Source organism: Vombatus ursinus, unplaced genomic scaffold (assembly GCF_900497805.2).
Source record: "Vombatus ursinus unplaced genomic scaffold, bare-nosed wombat genome assembly UNPS02012156.1, whole genome shotgun sequence".
Lineage (NCBI taxonomy): Eukaryota > Metazoa > Chordata > Mammalia > Diprotodontia > Vombatidae > Vombatus > Vombatus ursinus.
This window is the reverse complement of record NW_020951934.1, coordinates 1,224,237-1,244,488: the sequence shown is the minus strand read 5'-3', so window position 1 is coordinate 1,244,488 and position 20,252 is coordinate 1,224,237. Positions and strand designations below refer to the sequence as shown.

Sequence of the window (20,252 nt, the reverse complement as noted above, 5' to 3'; positions counted from 1 at the left end):
GAAGCCATTAGAAAATTTCTATACATTGTACGACATTCTTTGGGTTTCTACTTCCTGGTAATGTAGCAGTGTTATTTCCTCCCTCTTTCCCTGTCTAACCATTCTTTTTCCATGCCTTTGTTGATTCATAATCCATTTCTCAACCTCCAAGCATGGATGTTTTCCAAGGTTGTGTACTAGACTGTTTTGTCTCTGTCTGTCTCTCTCTCTGTGTCTCTGTCTCTCTGTCCATCTGTCTGTCTCTGTCTGTCTGTCTCTCTCTCTCTCTCTCATAATTTGCCTAATTCTGTCTGATCTGCCTCTGCAGTATCTCTTGATTTTGTCTCCCTCTCCTTACCCATAATTCCATTAATTATAATTATATATCAATAATTACAGTTAATTAATGTAATTAATTTCCCTGATTCCAGTCTATCTCTCTAATCCATACTGCCTCCCAAAATAATGTTTCTAAGGTATAGATCTGATCATATCATTCTGTTGCTCAAAAACCTTCGGTGGCTCCCTATTGCCTCTAGGATAAAATAAAAATTCCTTACCTAGTATTTAAGATCTTTCCAAAGCCTGGCTCCACCTTGTTAATAAGTAAGTCAGTAAGTAAGCAAGTAATTATTAAGAGTTTTACCATGTGCCAGGCACTCTTCTATGTGCTGAGGATACAAAGAAGTCCCTGCTTTCGAGGAGCTCACATTTGAATGTAGAAGACAACATGCAAAGAACCAAGTACATGTACAGAGTAGACAGAAAGTAATCTCAGGGGGAAGGTAAGAAGAGTGGGGAACTTGGAATGAGTTCCTCTTGCAGAATGTGGGATTTAAGCTGTGTCTTGAAGCCAGCCAGTAATGTGAGGAGAGAGAGCTTTCAAGGCATGGGAACAGCCAGTGAAAAGGCTGTCACATGTTTGGGTTTTGATTATTAGTTATTCCTATGCTATCTCCTGCTTCTATACATGCCCAGACTTTGATTGTACTCCTTCCTCATCTCTGCCCTACCTTCTTTAGAGGCTCAGCTTCTCCCCATAACCCTCCTTCCCTTCACCCCTAGGACTGTCAGTTCTTGTTAGAGGATTCTCTGCTTTCTCAAGTATTCCTAGAGTTATTAGTTTGAGTTCAATTTTATCCTTTTAGCTCACCATCAATGTACATGTTACATTCCCATCCTCCCTTAGGATAAGTTCTTACAATAGGGACTGTTTATCTTTGCATCTCCAGTGTCCAGCACAGCACTTGGATTCTTGACTTCTTTCTGTTTTCCCATACTCCCTCATTTGACAAATGCATCTTCAGTCTATTGGTAAATTTATCCACTGTTTGGGTTTCATAGGTCATCAGTCAATCAGATTTTAGATTGTAATCTACTGAGGGCAGGGACTATCTTATTTTTATTAACTATATCCCCAGAGCTTAGCATAGTACCTGGAACGTAGTAGGCACTTAATAAATGTTTATTGGATTGGATTGTAGAGAGTGATCAACAGTGTCAGAGGCTGCAAAGAGGTCAAGGAGGAACAGCATTGAGATTTGGCAAGTAAGAAATCACTGGTAACTGGAGAGAGCAAGCTTCTCTTGAATGATAAAGTCAGAAGAAGGTTATGTGTACACAGTTTGTACTTCTCCAGTCAAATAAAACCTTCTTGACGCCGGGGCATCTTTTGTTTTTGTCTTTGTATTCCCAGTATGTTGTACAGTGTAGATACTTAATAAATGCACTTTGAATCAAATGGAATTAATAGAAAAGCAATTTCAAAACTGTAAGCATTACCCAAAAGGAAGAAAATAGGAATAGTCCCTCTTAGACAGCAGAAGGAGCAGACTTCTCTTCCCCCTCCTCCATCTCCTCCACCTCCTCCTCCTCCTCCTTCTTCTCCTCTTCCCCTTTCTTCTCATCTTCTCTATAGTGTTTTAAAGTTGGCAAAGTGCTTTACATATGTAATATTATTCAATCCTCTGCAACCCTGTCAGATAGGTGCTACAGATGAGGAAACCGAGGCTAAGAAAGATGAAGTGCCTTGACCAGGGTCACACAGCTATAGGAGAACTTAAACTCAAGTCTTCTGTCTCCTAGTCCAGCCATTTAACTACTTTACCACCCCAGTGTCCTTAAAAAAGGGGTGGGGTGGGTAAATGGTAAATACCATACTACCAAAATTAAAATACATCCCTTCTTTACTGTTAATAATCAGTAATTTCCTGGGAGAAAGTATGCTTTCTAAATGGATGTTATTTAGGAAATGTCTTGAATCAAAAGATCTATCTGTACTTTAAAAAAAAAAGAAGACAAATAACTTAAAAAAAAAACACCACAGCTAAGCTTTCCCCTCTTCCACTCCCCATACTTCTGGAGGTAGGATAGCATAGTAACTGATTTCATAATGAACACCCTACTTGGTCTACTTAAAAAGACAGGTAAACACACAAGAATCCTTAGAAAAGTTGCCATCAAAGTGAATAACAATATTCTGATGCTTAAAGAGGTAAACTTCAATTATCTAGAATCCTTATTGTGCAGTACAACATTCCCTGATAATCCTGGGTAGAGAACTGCTCAGAGGTTCTGATGGGGAACATTGATTGGGGTGGGGGGGTGGTGCGGGGATGTTATTCCAAACTGAGTGCTGCCTTGACCCTCCTTGTCCTCCATGTTGATTCCCCTCCAAGGCTATCATAAGCACTGTTTTTAAAGGGGGAAAATGGGAGAAAGATGGGATGTTCAGTCATTTTTAAAGAGATATTGGAAGCTTGAAACCTGATTCACACCCATGCCTGATTCCCCTTTTATAACCACTCAGTGACTCTTATGGTTATGGTGGTTACTTTAGTTTATAATTTGAAATAAATGTGTGAAGAAAAGGTTTTAATTTACTCCTCTCTTTTTCCTACTTTTGTTATTGCAGTGAAAAGGAATTGAAATTGAAAACCTCAGAAATTGAAAAATGTCAAAGGGTAGCAAGTCTTAGCAAGATATAATGTAGACAGGGCCAATGTAGATAATGAATATTTATTATATAGTTTTGTTAGCTCTTCTGCTCCAGTCAAACCACCCTCAATTCATAGCTGTATTTATGTATTATATTTATGAGCAATGAAAGTACTGAGTTGATAGCCTTTTTTTATTTTACGCCTCTGCTGAGGATGATTAGTCTGGAGTGAGCCCTTGAGAAATTCTACTAGGATGCGTTTTAATGCCGGTACCAGGTGGGACTATACTTGTGCACATCAGCCAAAGTTGAAAGTCTTTGTCGTGAGAGAAGAAAAGACCTGGCTCTGAGGAATAGGAGGTCTGTTAGAGTAGAGTTTGCAATTTCCTTTGACCATCTCCTTCTCTCCGTCTTCTGGCCCTCCATCAGATTCTGTGGCTTAAAGAGCTTTCTAGCTCTGATACTTTTCTTCTCAGGCTCAGCTGGGACGACATACTTAAGAGCTCAGAGGTTAAAAAATACCACTTGCCACATGACTGGCAGTTGATAGGGTGAATAACTCATCAATAAAGGCCTTAGTCACTGAAACCCAATTTTCTAGCTACGAAATTGCCGTTTCATAGAATAGTCTCAAACTACTTGGCTTCCTGGTAGGAAATGTGAGTAACTTGAATGTTGCAGCATTATTCAGCATGATGATTATCATGGGTTTACAGCTGTTTCTTGAACAAAATATATTACACACACTCTGAATGCTCTCTCGAATAAGAATATGAAACATCGCTCCCCTCCTGTCCCCCTTTTTCCGTTCCCGCAGTAATGTCAGTTGATGCTGACATTCACTCTGAGTCCATATCTGATGTGTTCCAACTGATATCCTTACTTGCTTGTCCTGTCGACTCTATGCTTTAAATTTGGAAGGCTTTCAGTGGCTCTTGTTGGCAGGAGAAATGAACGGGGAGATGGCAGAGAGAGACTGGTATTGCAGCCAAATTTCAGTCATACAGACTGTCAATACTAATGAATGCCCTTGAAGCAGGTACTGTAAATGTCTGAAGTTGGAGTTGAGCTGCCTTTAGAGGTAGAATCATTCAGTAGAACACAGATGACTTCTCTCTAAATACCAAAGGCCCTGTATTTAGACTCTGGTTATAGAACTAATTTTATCAGTGTCACATATTAGAAGGTGCTGAATGCCGATAGACTGAATGTTTGGTTTAAAATGCTTATGTGCTGAGAGAATTACTTTAGCTTTTTTACCGAGACGTGTAAATGAGACACACTAGGTTCTTTCATTATTCTCAACTCTTTTGTACCAGAAAGTCTAATGGTCTTTCAGGTACTTCCTTATTAATATACAGAAGGGTAGAGTAGGCCTCCAGAAGCGGTGGGAGAGTTGGATTTTATCTTAATTTTTTTTTTTAACTTTGGAAATGAAATAATGTGCTTCTGTTGCCTCTGGAGTCAGAGACTTGCATTCATTCCTTTTGTTCCTGTGTGTATATAGAGTAATTATTGTTGCATGTTTTACCCTTGAGATTTTAAGTATCTTACACAAATTGTTAATCTTTTAACACCCTGGAGGCAAATGTAGAGAAAAAAACAGCAGTTAGTGAGTCGAAGCATAAAGTGACCCAGGTTTAATAATGATACCTCTCTCCAAAGGCCAGACATTATTAAATTGGTTGCTTAAAATCTGGGTACAAAAGAACAAGAGAGATGCACGTGGCCTGCTCATTGAGGCTCCAGGCTGAGAATCATAGAGGGAGATGAGATTGTAAGAACTCTGTGGAGCTCCAGTGAATGAAGAGTGCACCAAGCTGAGAGGGAGCTGATGATAACAGTAGCAGCTCACGTTGGAATAACAATTTAAACTTTGCAAAATCTTTTCCTTAAAACCACCCAGTAAGGTAGGGGGCATAAGTATTATTCTCCCCATTTTACAGAGAAGCAAACTGAGGTTGTGTGGGAGCTTAAATGACCTGGGCCTAATCATATCGTTAAAAGGTAGGATGTGAGCCCCAATCGTCTTCATGTCCAAGTACTGTATACTGTGTGCTGTGCTGTTTTCCACTGATTTAGGATCCAAAGGCATGAGTTTGAACCTCATTTCTGCTATTTACTCCCAACATGACCTTCAACAAGTCACCTAATTTCATCTCTTCATCTGTAAATCAAAAGGGACTGGACAAGATGATATCTGAGTTTTTTCCTAGGTTCAAACCTTGTGAACCTAAGTTAGAGTATTCTGTGTTGATCCTCTGTGGGTTTTGGGTTGGAACCCATTAGACAGGAAAGTATGACTCTGGTGGAACATATTTTTTTTGGAACCATGACTGCTCATTTTCATTCTGAAATAGGCTTATTCTCCAAACAACCCCATTGGACTCTGTAGCCCAGAGTGAAGGGACACCATATTCCAGAATGCATCTGAAGCAATGAGAGGATTAAGAACTCTCTAAGCTTTTTTTTTTTCTCAAGACTTCAACCTTTATATTGTGGATAGCTGTGAATTTAGAGGCATGAACTATTGCCCTCACACATGGGGGCTCCATGTTTTCCTTCACCATAGGCCTCTCCAGGCAGAGTTATTTTGGTTGTGTCTCCAACCCAGAGCCTCACCAGCTACCAGCTCTTATTGAAGCGCATCATTCCCTTTAGAATTCGATTTTGAATATCAAATACTGAACTTCTCCTCTAGAAGTCCATACACAGGGAAGATCGTATTTTTCAGAACCCGTTTTCATGCTTACCAGCAGTTGCTTGATATATCCCCAACGGTGTACTGTGTCATATTTTCATTTCATGTGCAAAGTGGTTGGTGCAGGAGACCAACAGTTGGCCTTTCTAGCTGTGGTACATTTATTCTGTCTGCAAGAGACTTGGTAAATGTTGTAAGACTGGAAAACCACCAAGTTTTATGCTGTTGCTGAAACAGCCCAATTTAAAACCATCTTTTCATTCTCCTTTTGTTCTCCGTGGACACCACAGAATCAAATCCCTTGAAAAGAAGTCTTGCAATGCCAACTCAATTAACTTAGTAAGGAGCATCTGTTTTACAATTGTACATTCTTCTCCAAAGTCCAGCTTGGATGATAGCTTACTGTTTATAACAATAGCTAACATTTATATGATTTTTTAAAGTTTACAGTGACCTTTTAGATATCTCACAATCTTAGGAGGTAGGTACTATTTTTATCCCCACTTTACATAGGAGGAAACTGAGGCAGACTGCAGTTAAGTTACTTGTCTTGGGTCACACAGCCAGTAAGTTTCTGAGGCTGGATTTTAATTCAAGTTTTCTTTTTTTTTCTTTTATTAATTTATTTTGATTTATCAGCAATTACTTACATAAACTTTCGAGTTTTATAATTCAATTTTTCTTGACTCTGGGTCTAGCACTTTATCCATTGTACCACCACCTTGCTATCAAAAAAATATTGTTATAGTACTATTTTAAAGAATATCACCATAGAAGGACTGAGGAAAAAATTCTTGTAGAATGTAGGATTTACCTGAGATTTGAAGGAAGCCAAAGATGAAGATTAGGATGGAGTGTTTTGGCCATGGAGGGACACTGAGAAAACACTCAGAATTGAGAGATGGGGTATTCTTTGCTAAGAACAGCAAAGAAGCCAGTGTCTCTGGATCACAGAGTGTGTGGTAGGGAAGTAAGAAGACTGGCAAGTTGTGGTGAAGGGTAGGGTTGGGAATCCTATGGGAGGCTTTGTAAGTGTTAATGCACATAAACCCAGATGAAGATTCAGCAAAGGAGACCTGAGAAAGAGTCGTAAGACTGGCAAGAAGACAACCAGGAAAGAAATGTGTCACAAAGACCTAGAGTGAGACCCCAACTCTGATACTTATTAGCCACAAGGTCCAGGAAAAGTCTCTGTTTTCTCAGCCCCAACCTAGTAAAAATATTGCTGCTACGTGTGGTACAGGATCGTTGTGAGGAACATCATTTAGCGTTAAAACACCACCTAAATGAATTATTATGCTTATTCATAATAAATAAAAATGAATGAATGGATCTTTCTGTCTTTCCTTTATTTTTTTCTTCTTTTTGATATTTGTAAAGCCTGTCCACTGGAGGGAGTTTTACCGCAGGGTTAGGACATCTCACTTTTCTTGAAGAAGATGCTATCTCTTTGATAAATGAAAAGAGCATAAAAGCTGTCCAAGTATGAAGAGTAGTGAGAAGATGAAAAGGCCTGTTTTTGTGGCGTACTTTTTAAGTGAAATGAGCAAAAAGATTCTGTGATGCTTGTTATTTTACCAGTGTTGATCTTTTAATTCTTGTTGCTTCTATTACCATTAGCTTCTTTGATAAGTAAATTTTGATGTGAAAAAACTAAATCATGGCTCCAGGATTAATGATAGGTATCACTTTTTTCCAAGGAAGGAATAAACAGTGGATTATCATAAACATTCTATAGTGGGAATTGCCCCCTCTTAATTTTACGAGATTAGGCCGTTCAGACATTAATTGTAATAATCACTTTGGTTGCCACGCTTTGCTGTGTGCACTGATTAAGCTGTCCTGTTGAGTTCAGAGTCCTTTACGGACTCTGGCTAATGTGGTAGTTGAAATTGAAGAAGCACAGGCAGGGATGCTTAAACTACCTCCTTTTGTCATTGTCTCCCTTGAAAAGAGTTTTCGGATATCTAATCGATGTTTCTTTTCAGAAAAGCAATGCCAATCCTGTATGTAAATGCCACTTGGACTGTGCTTGACCTTTCTCTATTCAGGAGTTTTAATGTTCAAGCCTCATAGACACAAAAGTGGATACAGTCTAGTGCTTATTTCTCTTTAAAGTTGAGAGCCAGGTCACTCACCTTTGGTGTTTAGTATGGCAAAAGAAACTCTCTTGTTGAGGGAGAAAAGCAGAAATGTTTCTTCTTGAAACCTGGATAATAGAGAAATAAAGAATCTCTAAGGCTCCTTTCCTTCTATAGAATTCTATGATTCTGAGTTTATAATAAAAATACAAGGAAACCAGGGAACCTTTAAAATAATTGCTTTTCTCCAAAAAGTTAAAAACAACTCCCCCAGTCACCCAAAAAAATTGTTCTTGCATCACAATTTCAGAAGGTCCAGGATTTCTTTCTGAAGTAGGTTGTAAACCTTTTGTACCTTAGTAAATAAGTGGTCTTCATGGGTTTCTGAGGATTTCTTTTTTTAATGGTGGGTGAAGCAGGAACCTTAAACTGGGTGGCCAAAGCCTGTTGAAGACCCCTCTTCAGACATAGCTAGGCCAGGGCAGATACATCATTAGTCCCACACCTGAACCCTTTCCAGCTTGGTAGTAGAGCATGTCAAGTGTTTGGCTCCACTAGCAGAGTGTTCAATTACCTGGGGTCACTTCTATGCCATAGTGATACATCATTTTAGGACTTTAATGGAGCATTTAAAATAAAATTTACTTTCGTTTTGACAGATACTGATTAAACATGTGATATGCATAATGCATCATACCAGGTAGTACAGGTTACCCAAAGATAAATCTGATGCTGTCACTACCCACAGGAAGCTTATGTTTTTCCATTTATAATACAGTGTACCACAGGGTCATATATTTAGAACTAGAAGTCACCCTAACCAGTCTTAGGGCTGTGAAGGAGAAACCTTGTTCTGAGACCTCCTTCAAGCCCCATTGGAACTTCAGAATAATGGAATCTTAGAAAAACTAATAAGGCTTTATGTAACATGCTGTTTATGTATAGTTATGTATATGTTAAAGCATGTATAATTAAAGCAAAAACTAAATGTACTATGGCAAACCACCATCACGAACATCAATATTTGTGGCTGTTGTGTCTTCATGTGAATTTTAGGGTTAAAAGGTGAAACAGCATCTTTAACCCCCTTGTGATTGTCTAAACAGTAATTAATGAACTAGATGTGATTCCTGCAGACCTTTCGAAGGGTGGATGAAGAATGGAATTTTAGCTTTTTTTTTTTTTTTTTTTTTTTGGCCAGGACCTTTGCTTCTACAACTTCTAAAATAAATGTTCTTCTTTTTTTTTTAAATGCCAAGAAAACAAATGGAATTTCTCTAAAGTACACATGGCTTGACACAATAGGCCTTAATTGGTGTCAAGGAGATGTTAGGATAAATGGGAAAATGCCCATTTAGCTGATAAGACTGAAAAGTGGCTCCTTGTTATGAGCTGTCATTTCAACGTGTATTTAAACTATAGCAAAACTGAAACATATTTGCCATATAGATCATAATGACTCCAAAGGAGCCATTATACTCTATTATGTAATTACATAATCAAAGTATGCATAGCAATCAGCTTTTGGAATTCAATGCTAATCAAACATACCTATAGTATGTGTTTAAGCTAAAATAGAGAGCGTTAATTTGCCATTAGTCAACTAAACAAGAAATGTGTATACAGAATATTCATGAATAGCTTAATATTATATCAGATGATATTTTTTGTTTTGTATTCATGGAAAATCAACAATTTTAATTGAAGAAAAATCTAGTGCTGAGGCAGAATTGCTATTGAGATTTTTGCCTCACCTTTAGTGATTATTAAAAAAGATTAGATTAAAACCAAGATGCTTCTCTTTCACATGTTTCTGTTATGCTCAGAGAAAATTGTAACATTCTGACTGTTTCCACAATAATCAGGGATAACACGACAAATGAAACAAAATGAAACTTACCTCTGTGTGATTGATAGATATTTCTCTCTTTCCATCTATACATATGTGTGTATATATATGTATATTTATATAGATTTAAATATATTGTTTTGATATATGTGTATATAAATATATATAATATTTTGTTAAAAATAATTTGAAGGGGGCAGCTAGGTGGTGCAGTGGATAGAGCACTGGCCCTGAAGTCAGGAGGACCTGAGTTCAAATGTGACCTCAGATCAAACACTTGACACTTACTAGCAGTGTGAGCCTGGGCAAATCACTTAACCCCAATTGCCTGAAAAAAAAGTATTAAAAAAATAGTAATTTAATGAAGGTCACAATAGCAGGAATAAAGGATTTCACATTCTAGTACCGAGTAAGGTCTCATACATTTCTTGATTTGATAGTGTGCTATTTCTGTGTTTATAATCTGTATGGTGCCTTTTAATTAATAATGATTATTTCTATGATGTAGGACCAGATTATGCATTGCAAATCAAGATACTAGACTGCAGATCAAGATACTGTTGCTGCTTTTAGTTGTATTGGAATATGAATAGGGATCAAAAAGGTTAAGAGAAGCTTTGTAAACAGCAGACGGATTGAATACCTTTGATTTTGAGTAAATATTTAAGTATTCATGAAGGTTGAGACACTGATTCTTTTCGAAAACGAAGAGTTGTGTTTATGCATAGATGGTCTTGCCATTAACCCTAACCCAAAGTGACTGGAAGTCTCTCTAGGGATTGTCTCCTGTTGCCTCTTTCATCGGCACATTGGACTAGTGAAGAAATTACTGTAGTGTTTTAATGGGACAAAATTCTTTCATCAAAGGCTTTCGTGGCTTGAACTTCAAATAATTTATTTCCAAATTACTTTTACAGTAATTCTTATTAATTTAAATAGGTTTCTGATTGGATATAAAACTGTAAATGCAGGAAGCAATATAATGAATTGAAAGATAGGATTCAGTCCTTTAAAGCAAATGTACAAAATATGCTGACAATAATTGCTTAGATACAAATCAAATCTTAATGGCTTTGTTAATGATTTGTAGTGAATATTATGTTTACATAGACTTGGGGAACATATTTCCAGTTTGAATCTTTCCCAGAAAGTTTTTCTCCCCTAAATTCCCATAGCCTTCTTTCTATGAATTTTCTCCCCCTGAAATATGCTTAGTCTTGTCTGAAATGCTAGGAAAAATGGAGGTGATATTGATGATTTAAAATTCTAAAAATCTGTTAGGGGGATAGTATAGTCATTTTAAAAATGAATAAATAAATACATTACCAGGCACATTCATGATATTCTTAGGAGATGATGGATCAGAGTGACCCATCAAAAAATCTTTTGGGTGGAAGATATATTTCCTATTTCAAGTTAGGAATGTCCATATATTGCCCTAAAAAAGAATGTTTTATGTGAAACCTTCTGACCCAGGCCCAGTGAAGATATAATATAGCACTTTAAAGATATATGCAAGATATTTTTGTAGCCTGGTGGTAATTTCTTGTGGATTCGTTAATTATTCTAACAATCTCTGAACTTTTCATTTGATCTGTCTTCACTTAGTCTAGCTCCCCAAACTGATTCCACTTTATTGTGCTTTGTTGAAATGATTTTTTTTTAAACATAAAATCTGCTTTTTTGATTACACATCTGCCAGGTTAGACATTTTATTGCATTGAGCTAATAGTGGATCCAGTCTTATAGCCAGGGAGAAATAGGGATTCCCTAACATGATTTTGCTTTTTAAGTTGCTCTTTCGAGGATTTTTTGTCTTTCAGATGCACTTGTGGCTCATGTCACAAGTTGGGCAAACTGTTCTCTTAACTGTTAGTTAAGAGACTCCAAGGTACCTCAGGTGTCTGGAAGATATTACAACATAGCCATTGAATAAGCAGAATTTGCTTTTACCCATGGCTTACCCTTTGACTATAGATTTGAATGGAGAGACTCTTCCAGAATAAATGTAGTCCTTTATTTATTAACAGCCAGATTGTTGGGGTAAGAGTTCTCAGTGCTGCAAAAGCCTGCCATGCCATGGTAATAAAGCCACTCTCCAGGGGCAAAGTGTGCTGGTAAGAGAAGAGGGAAACTAGTAAACAGGATGTTTTACATTCAGTATAGTTTCTTCTTCATTTTGAATTACGTAATTGTATACTGGATAAATTAAGATTTTTTTTAAAAATCAGACATTAACTCAAGGTTAAGATAGCTTCCTTTAAATACAAGTAAGTATTCCCAGCAGAGTAGAGAATTTCCTAGTAGAAAAATGTTCTTTAGTTCACCAGTAAAAGTAACAATTTGTAGGTAACTTGGGAAGAATGAATTCCCATTTTGTTTCTAAGCTAGGAGACTTGGAGCTCTTACCTATGTAGCCAGGTCCTTTCTCTTAGAAAATGGAATTATTGATTGATTTTTATGCAGTGCCAATTTTTTGCATGTAGTTTTTATAGCCATGTGAGATTTGAGGAAAGAAAGAAATGAGCTAAAGCTAAATGAAAGTAGAATTCATCCCAGATTTATATGCTGAATACTCCCACTAACTAGACTGTGATGGTCATTAAGCACGAAAATAAGGGTTATCTTTTTAGATAATGTGCTTTCTCTTTCATGTAATGGGCTAACAACTCTTGGTTTGCTAGAGAACTTTTACATGAGGCCTGTAGTAGCAATAATCTTATGGAATGCCTTGTAGATGTTTACTTATGAAGACATATAAATAGAATTTTTTACAGAGGATCTAGTTGCTTCTTTAAATTGAAATTCAGTTTTTCTCCATTTCCGGAAACCCCACCCATACCAATTAGTAGCACAGAATTTCCAAGTGTGTCAGACATTGTTTCAGCTTTTAAATAAATGAGCTTGCTGTTAACAACCTTACTTAATGCTTACAGTTGCTTGTACCTGTTTGATTTCTTTTGAAGGGAAGCATGTGCTATTTCTGCTTCTACTGTATATATCTTAATTGAGTTTCAGAAAACTGAAAAAAGATTTTAAAAATGGTTTGTTTAGGAGAGACATATGAGTTAGCTGTTTGTCTCCTTCTGCCGCACATCAAATTGTGTTTTGTAACAACCTAATTGTCATGATATCTATTTCAAGGGGAAATTTATCAAGTCACAGTGCACCCTTCTGTTCGGAAAAAATACTCGAGGATGTGAGCAGAAATTATTTTTACATAAAGGCTGCAGGCAGTTCAGAGTACTGACATACATATCATATTTTCATCACTGTCATTCACTTCCTTTGCCTCAAATAAATAGGTTCATTATTGTTCCAGTGCAGCCACCTTATGGTTTCTCAAAGGGCAGAGCCTTGTTGAATACAGCTGCTGTCCAGGTGCCTGGTATAATTTATTGGCTCTGGTACAGGGTGTCATCGTCAGGGTGTCACCACCAGCCACAACACTTTGACATCTTTTAGGAAAAGATTTCATTATTACTTAAACTTTTTTTTTTGGCATTAGCATCGTTAATCATGTTAAAGGTATGGGGAATTGGCTTTTTTTTTTCTTTTTTCTTTTGAGGCATTGGACATAATAGTACTATAATGATGATGGAACTGCTTTGGACTTGTGCAGCACATTTTCTTAAGCAAGTTCAAAAAAGCCCACCTGCACCATTTAGTTAATAAAAAGCACATTAAATTGACCTGGCCTTTTGTTCCTTGAGATGTCTTCATTATATGTTGTCACTTTTAAAAGAAACTTTGCTGTTTCATCACCAAAGATACAAAATCAGCTCAGCGCTTTTTTTTTCTTGGAGAAGGGGAGGAGATATGGCATAATTATATATAATAACATGAATATAGTACCTTAAGATCAGAACAAACCAACCTTAGGATTCTGGGTAAAGCTCTATCCCAAATTGAGGTGTATAGCTATTGTTAGGCTGAAGTATTCCATTAGGACATAATTGAATTGGAACTGGTTTTTATTAAGTTCTGCTGTATCTGAGAGATTGTAGCCAGGACCTGGATGTCCTTGGTTTATGTTGAAGAGATTAATGCCTATCACACTGTGGCTTTTCTGCATGTACCTTTTATAAACTGAAGGTTCTTATTTGTATTGCCAATAAACTTCCTTTAGCAACAAGAAATGCCTCTAACAACGAAAGAGCCTACATTTTGTATTCTAGTCTTTCCCAAGACAAGTTCCATGACTCAATGACAGTTACAGCATTTGAATCAAGCAGTTTAATTTTTCCTTAATTTTCTCAATAGATTGGGTTACCCTGAAGAAATAAGCTTATTGTCCTTTTTGTGCATAATTTTGCTAGGGCTAGTAAAACTACAGGGATTTTAGCACCTTGAAAAGCGCTTGATTGGCAGGAATTCCCTTCCCCTTTTTCTTTTCTCAAATCTGGGAATAAGATTCTCCCTCCAGCTCATTTCTAAATTCAGGGTTTGTCACAGTAATTCACTAAGGAAAAAATAAGCATCACTCTGTTTTTCTGATCACTTTTTCTCTTTGTTGTTATTCTGTAACACCGTCAGCACACTGAGCTTTCACTTGCAATATCAAACTGGAGCAAATTTGCCATTTTGCTCCCTACAAACCCTCTGAGCCTGGTTACTCACTCCCCAGGTTCATACTTCTCAAGGTTGGGTATCATTTTGGCTTGTTTCTCAATCACCAGGAATTTCTGTTTCTCTGTGACTCCAGTAATTTTTTTCCTGCCTCTTGAGTTTCTTCTCTTCTAATCCTCTGGTAGGAGGTATACTATTTCTGGGTGGATTTGGCAGAATGCCATTTCAGTCTGAATCCCCTCTCTACAACCCTTGACCCCATCTCATGTGAACGGGGTGCCACTGCAGAGAGTTGATGACAGATACAAGTCCTGCCCATATGTTATAATTATATTGCTAGAGAATTTGAGTGTGAGTTTTGTCCTCTCTTATTTTTCTATAAAATTACCCATTTTTGCCCTTTATTTCTGAGAAACCCAAAACTTGGCACAGAACTTTTTTAACATATGCATAGGTTGAAGCTTTTTGGCATTCATCTTTTATAAATCTGTCCTATTTCTCCAACTGAAAGGTAAACTTCACAAGGCCAGGAAGCCATAATTTGTATTTGGATCCTGTTACCTAATTTTCTACCCTAAATCTCATCAGTATTTCACAAATGTTCTTTGAGGACTGAAAATAATCACAACTTCTAATTGTATGATCATTCTTGAAGTAAAAATCTGAAGAGCCTCACCCTGACTACTTACACCCACACTGATTTTCCATTCTTTGGACTGTCCTCTTGTACTTCTTGGCTTTTTTTTTTTTATTTACTTCTTGCCACATGATCACTTTCTGTCTTGCATTGTTCTCTAATTGTTTCTTGGGTTTGATTCTCCAGCTAGATGGTCAGTACTTTCGAGGCGGGAAACACATTCTATGTTACCTTTTATACTTTCATAATGCATACTGGGTGCTTACTGCTTGTTTAATGAATTGTACTTGACTGTTATGCAGTATGGGAAATGGAAATTTGGGAATCCACTCTGAAGAATTGGCTAGTCCATGCCAGCCACTTATTAGCAGTGACTTATTTTACTCCTTAGGACTTCAGTTTCACTTTCTGTAAAAGAGTTCATAGTACTTACACTGCCCACTTTATAGACTTGTTGTGGGAAAAGTACTTTATTTCTAGTGCCCATCACATAGCAGGTGCTGAACGAATATTGTCTTGTCTAATATAGGGGTCAGTGGCCCATGGTCTATGAGCCACTGGAGGCTCCTAGGCTTCATCCTTAATATTACCACATAGGAGAGTCAAAACCACACCCCCATGCCCTAGAAGAGTCACCATTCCTAATGCTCCCTTCTTTTATCCCACACTTGAAAAAGAATGAAGGAAAGAAAAGAAAAGAAAAAAAACATTTATTAGGTGCTTGTGATATGCCAGACACCGTGCTCTAAGGATACAGATTCAGAAGTCAGGGGTTGCTGTTGCTGTTCATTTGTGTCCCAGTCTTCACGACCCCATGGACCATGGTGTCCATGAGGTTTTCTTGGCAAAGATACTGGAGTAGTTAGCCTTCTCCAGTGGATTAAGGCATACAGAGCTTAAGTGACTTGCTCACAGTCACACAGCTAATAAGTGTCTGAGACTGGATTTGAACTCAGGTCCTCCTGACTCTGGGTCCAGCATTCTATCCACTGAGCCACCTACCCTCCTATAACAGATATACCAGAGAGTAATCAGGGGAGGGAGTGGTTGGGGAGTCATAAGAATGATGAGTTGGTCCATCTAATTGAGTAATCAATTGATGTGCCCTTTCTGGGAGCAGTGGTAGTATGATATTGGTGAAATTACATGTTGGATTGGTATCTGGCCAGTAGCAGAAGCAGACAGCAAAGTGGATAGGAGTATGGCCAGGGTATTTAACTAAAGGCATCGAGATGGCACAAGAAATAGAATGCTGGGCCTGGTGTCAGGAAGACCTGAGTTCAAATCCAGCATCACATACTTACTAGCTGTGTGACCCTGGGCTAGCCACTTAACCTCTATCTGCCTCAGTTTCTTCATCTGTAAAATGATGATAATAATAGCACCTCCCAGGACTGTTGTGAGGATCAGATGAGATAACAATTGTACAGCATTTAATATGGTGTCTGGCACATAGTGAGTGCTATATAAATGTCAGCTATGATTAGCTATTATTAGATGAGGTATGAAGCGTGGTCTGGTCTGATGGTTCAGAGCCAGCCAGACATAGTGGATGAACTGAGTATATGCCTGCTCTCACCAATCAAGATAGACCAAGATGGGAGCTTTAAAAAGGGGTGGATTAACAATTCTGGGGGCTAAAGGGGTTGGTTATTTTGTCTTCCCCTGGTGGTTCTGTTTGAAAATACTGTGCTAGGTGAGGCAGCAACAGTACCTTCGGCAAGATGGCCAGAGTAGATGGCTGAATGTTCTTTGAGATCTAATGCTAACACAACATCATAGATATAGGGGGTTCTGGACAGGGCTTAGTATCTTGATGTAAAACTATTGAAAAGTTTCCAATAAATAAAAGTTGCTTAGAGGACAGACTTTTAGAATGTGAGTCAGAAGACCCAGTGTACTTTCCAAAATTCAAATTCAATTTAGGTTTTTGACTTGAGCACTTGTTTCTCCATCTGAAGGTTGAGAGTATCATTACTTGCCCCTATCTACCTCACAGTTACAAAGTCTACCCAGGAGAATGCTAAGATAAGACATCTTTGAGGATAAACGAGATATTCATCATTCTATTTTATGTTCCTGGTAGGGAGGTAGAAATGCTGTGGAAATAACTATATTAATTACTAATAATATAATAATAATTGCAGTGCTTCTCTCCTAAAATTCGATCATTAAATTTTCTTTCCTTTATCTTTTTCTTCTCTTAAGGTGATGGACAGAATTTGATTACAGAAGATGTGACAGTAGTCGAGGGAGAAGTTGCCACCATCAGCTGCCGAGTCAAAAACAGTGATGATTCTGTGATTCAGCTACTGAATCCCAACCGACAGACCATTTATTTCCGGGACTTCAGGCGTAAGTTTTTGTTCCTGTAGTATTAGATGGCAACTTCTTTTGCTGCTGGTAGTTTTGATAAAGAGATTGCGAAGGGCTCCTTTTTAATTTAATGTTAGATGCTTAAAGTTTAGTCGATTCTTCAGAGGGAAGATGAGACGTGCAATCATAATCTTTGTGCTTAATAGAAATCTTGATGGTCCCCTTTTAAAGTAAGACAGTCTTACTTTGCAATAGGAATTGATTGTAGTAATTCAAGGTGAATTGCAATTGAGTGCCAAATACTTAGCTGACACAAACAACTCAAATAGAGTAAAGCAAGGAAAATATAGCATTCTGAAAGGTAATCTGTTTGGTTTGAAGATTGAAGTTTTCAAGGCAATTCGTGCCCCTAAAGACAAAACCAAATCTCCTATTGCCCCCACATCTAGGAGTGGGAAGTTATCTCTAGGTTTCCCTGGCGAAATATTTCTAAATCAGGAGCCACAATGACTAATCATCGAACCTAAATTGTGCATAATGAAATGGTTCAGATTAGGGCTCGGGCTGGACAAAGATAAGAATAGAATTTTTTCTTTGTCAGTAATCCACTGAAAAATTGTTACATGAAAGGATTGTTGTCTAGCAGAATCAAATGTGTATGGTATGTTCCTTCCTACATATGTGTCCCCTTCCTTTGTTCGTCCCCAACACCTGTAATGGACATGCCAAACATTTATATGGTGTAGAAAGCGTTGAAGAACTATAAGTAATTAAAGAGAAGGGAGAACAGTGATAAGAAGAGATGCCAACTGCTTTTGTTTCAGATGAGTGTTTGTCAGTCTGTAGTAAGCTAGCTGTTGTCAAAATTACCATAAGGACTTCAACAGTAAATATTGAAGGTAAATAAAAAACCTACATACATTACGCTTGCTGTGATTCAGATTTCCTGCCTCATGCCTCTTGTAATCGATTCCATGCTATGAAGCTGGGTATAGTTAGCATTGTGGATCAGGGAGCAGACAAACCTCCCTTCATCTCCCATTTTATGTCTGTCTGTCTACTGATAGGAAGCCTGAAATAATTTATGAATAAATGTTCCAAACTGACAGCAGTAATTATTGGCATTTTGCCAAGGTGGGTGGGTGTTTTCCCCTTTGGTCAGGGTTATTTGTCTAGAATGTAATTACAGTAGAAATTCAAGGTAGAAATACAAGGTGTAGGAAGAACCTGCTAACATGCAGAAAGATGTAACAAATTATTTTTCTTTTCCTTAGCTGTCTTTTAAGGCATCTGACTTTGCCAAGTCTGGGGAGGAAAATATACTATCTGTCGTCTTCCTCACAATCATTAATGATGTGTTTTGTTCCACAGCTTTGAAGGACAGCAGATTTCAGTTAGTGAATTTCTCTAACAGTGAACTCAGAGTGTCGTTGACAAATGTCTCAATTTCTGATGAAGGAAGATACTTCTGCCAGCTCTACACTGATCCCCCACAGGAAATTTATACTACTATCACGGTACTTGGTAAGAAATGTAGCTGATGCTCACCTCAAGGCTTTTAAACTTTTGTTTAATGCTAGGGGACAGAGTGAATTGCCCATGAAACTATGTGGCTTCCCACAGCAGGGAAGAGGTTAATGGAATATCTTACTGTAATGTAATGTAACTTAATGTAATGTAATGACCTATTTTTAGATAAGAATAACCTTACATCATGCTGATTTTTTAAATAGTCTGTTTTACCAAATATATTAGTGAATATCAATCAGCAATTTATAGATTCCTTCTTGCTTTGGTTTTCAAACCTCAAACTTCAGAAGCAAATATCAGGAAAACTTAGCCCTGCAATGAATCACTGACCACTTGGACTATTTTTGTTTTTAACTCACAGTTTTCATTTTTTTTCCTGTGAGAATCAGAAAAAGATGGACTGCTCACATCTGTTCCTTGTTTCAGTTGTTTTTTTTTTAACAAAACTCTTAATTTTTTTTTCTTTTTAAGATATGCTTTTTCTTATACTGTTGTTTGATGTCTTTTTACCTGGTTTGACTTACTGCCTTATTTAATGAGTATACCCAGAATTAGGCTGCGAAAGCATTTCTCCGTGATCCTGGGCTTTATGGCAAACTCCATCCTTATAAAAGTAAAGAGTTAAATGCTTCCTGGGAGGAGAGCATCCTGATAAGCACAGAACTTTTAACGTGGTGGTGCTGAGCTCACCTTCAGGGAACTAAGGCTCTTTTCTCATAATCACTTAAAAATGCTTTCCAGCAGCACACCTATAACTGGGTTTCTATACAGATTGTTTTTTCAGTATGATCAGTAAATATTTTTCCATCTAAAGTAATCTCCATGTGATTCTTGCCCCCAGATAGAACTCAATATGTGGGTGCAGTTCACATAGCATTAACCAAGTTGGGGGCAGGTAGAGGAAGTGGGTTTTTACAGTGAAAGCATCAGGACACTCACCATGGTGAGGCAGGAGCTCTGATTTATACCTATGAGGAGATGATGAATCAAAATCTATTTGAGGCAGAAGAATGCAGCTTTTCAGCATAATGATATGGAGATTTAGAAGGGAAGATAAATATGAAGGACAGTCTTGTATTTTGTATGTGTTTATATAACTCCTATCCTGTTGCTTTATTGTAAATGCAAAATTGTAAATAGAAAATTTGTTTCCTTCCTAAAACCAAATCATACCTTATATCCCCTAAAGCCCATGTACTCTTCAGCCAGATAACTACTAATTTGAGAGTCTTGTTTAAAAAAAAAAAAGTCTGTCCTTTAAAGTCCGCATATATGCATGTCTTACTATTAATTTCCTTTCAGGTATTCATTTTGGGCTCTGATTGAGGTTTAAATTTCCATCAAGTCAATAGATAAACAGAATAGAAAAGGTTTTCAGGAGAAGACTTGCCTTGAAATTTTACAAGGGTATAATGTTCGATAGCGTTTTTCTGCAGTTCTTATCTTTTGGTAGGAGTTTGGGAATACATCTTTTGATTCTCAGAGTAAGTCCTGAGATATGTAGGCTTCAGACTGACTGTCCATTGTGCTCTCCAATCAGACATTCTGAGTTTAGGATGTCAACAAGGAAGTGTCAATATTTAAACTTACAAGTATTTACAATGCTTTGAATTTTCAAAGTATTTATTAGGCTCCTGGAGGTACAGTTCACA

At 37.5% G+C, this 20,252-nt stretch overlaps 1 protein-coding gene across 3 annotated transcripts in view; it reads left to right on the top strand.

Annotated features, from left to right (window-relative positions):
* Window positions 1-20,252, top strand: part of CADM1 (cell adhesion molecule 1) — a 363,418-nt gene that overhangs the window by 268,168 nt on the left and 74,998 nt on the right. For all 3 annotated transcript variants that reach the window (XM_027857516.1, XM_027857515.1, XM_027857514.1), the window contains exons 2-3: window positions 16,963-17,109; window positions 18,442-18,594. In XM_027857516.1, the coding sequence (XP_027713317.1) occupies window positions 16,963-17,109; window positions 18,442-18,594 (300 nt within the window). The remainder of the gene's footprint in view (window positions 1-16,962; window positions 17,110-18,441; window positions 18,595-20,252) is intronic.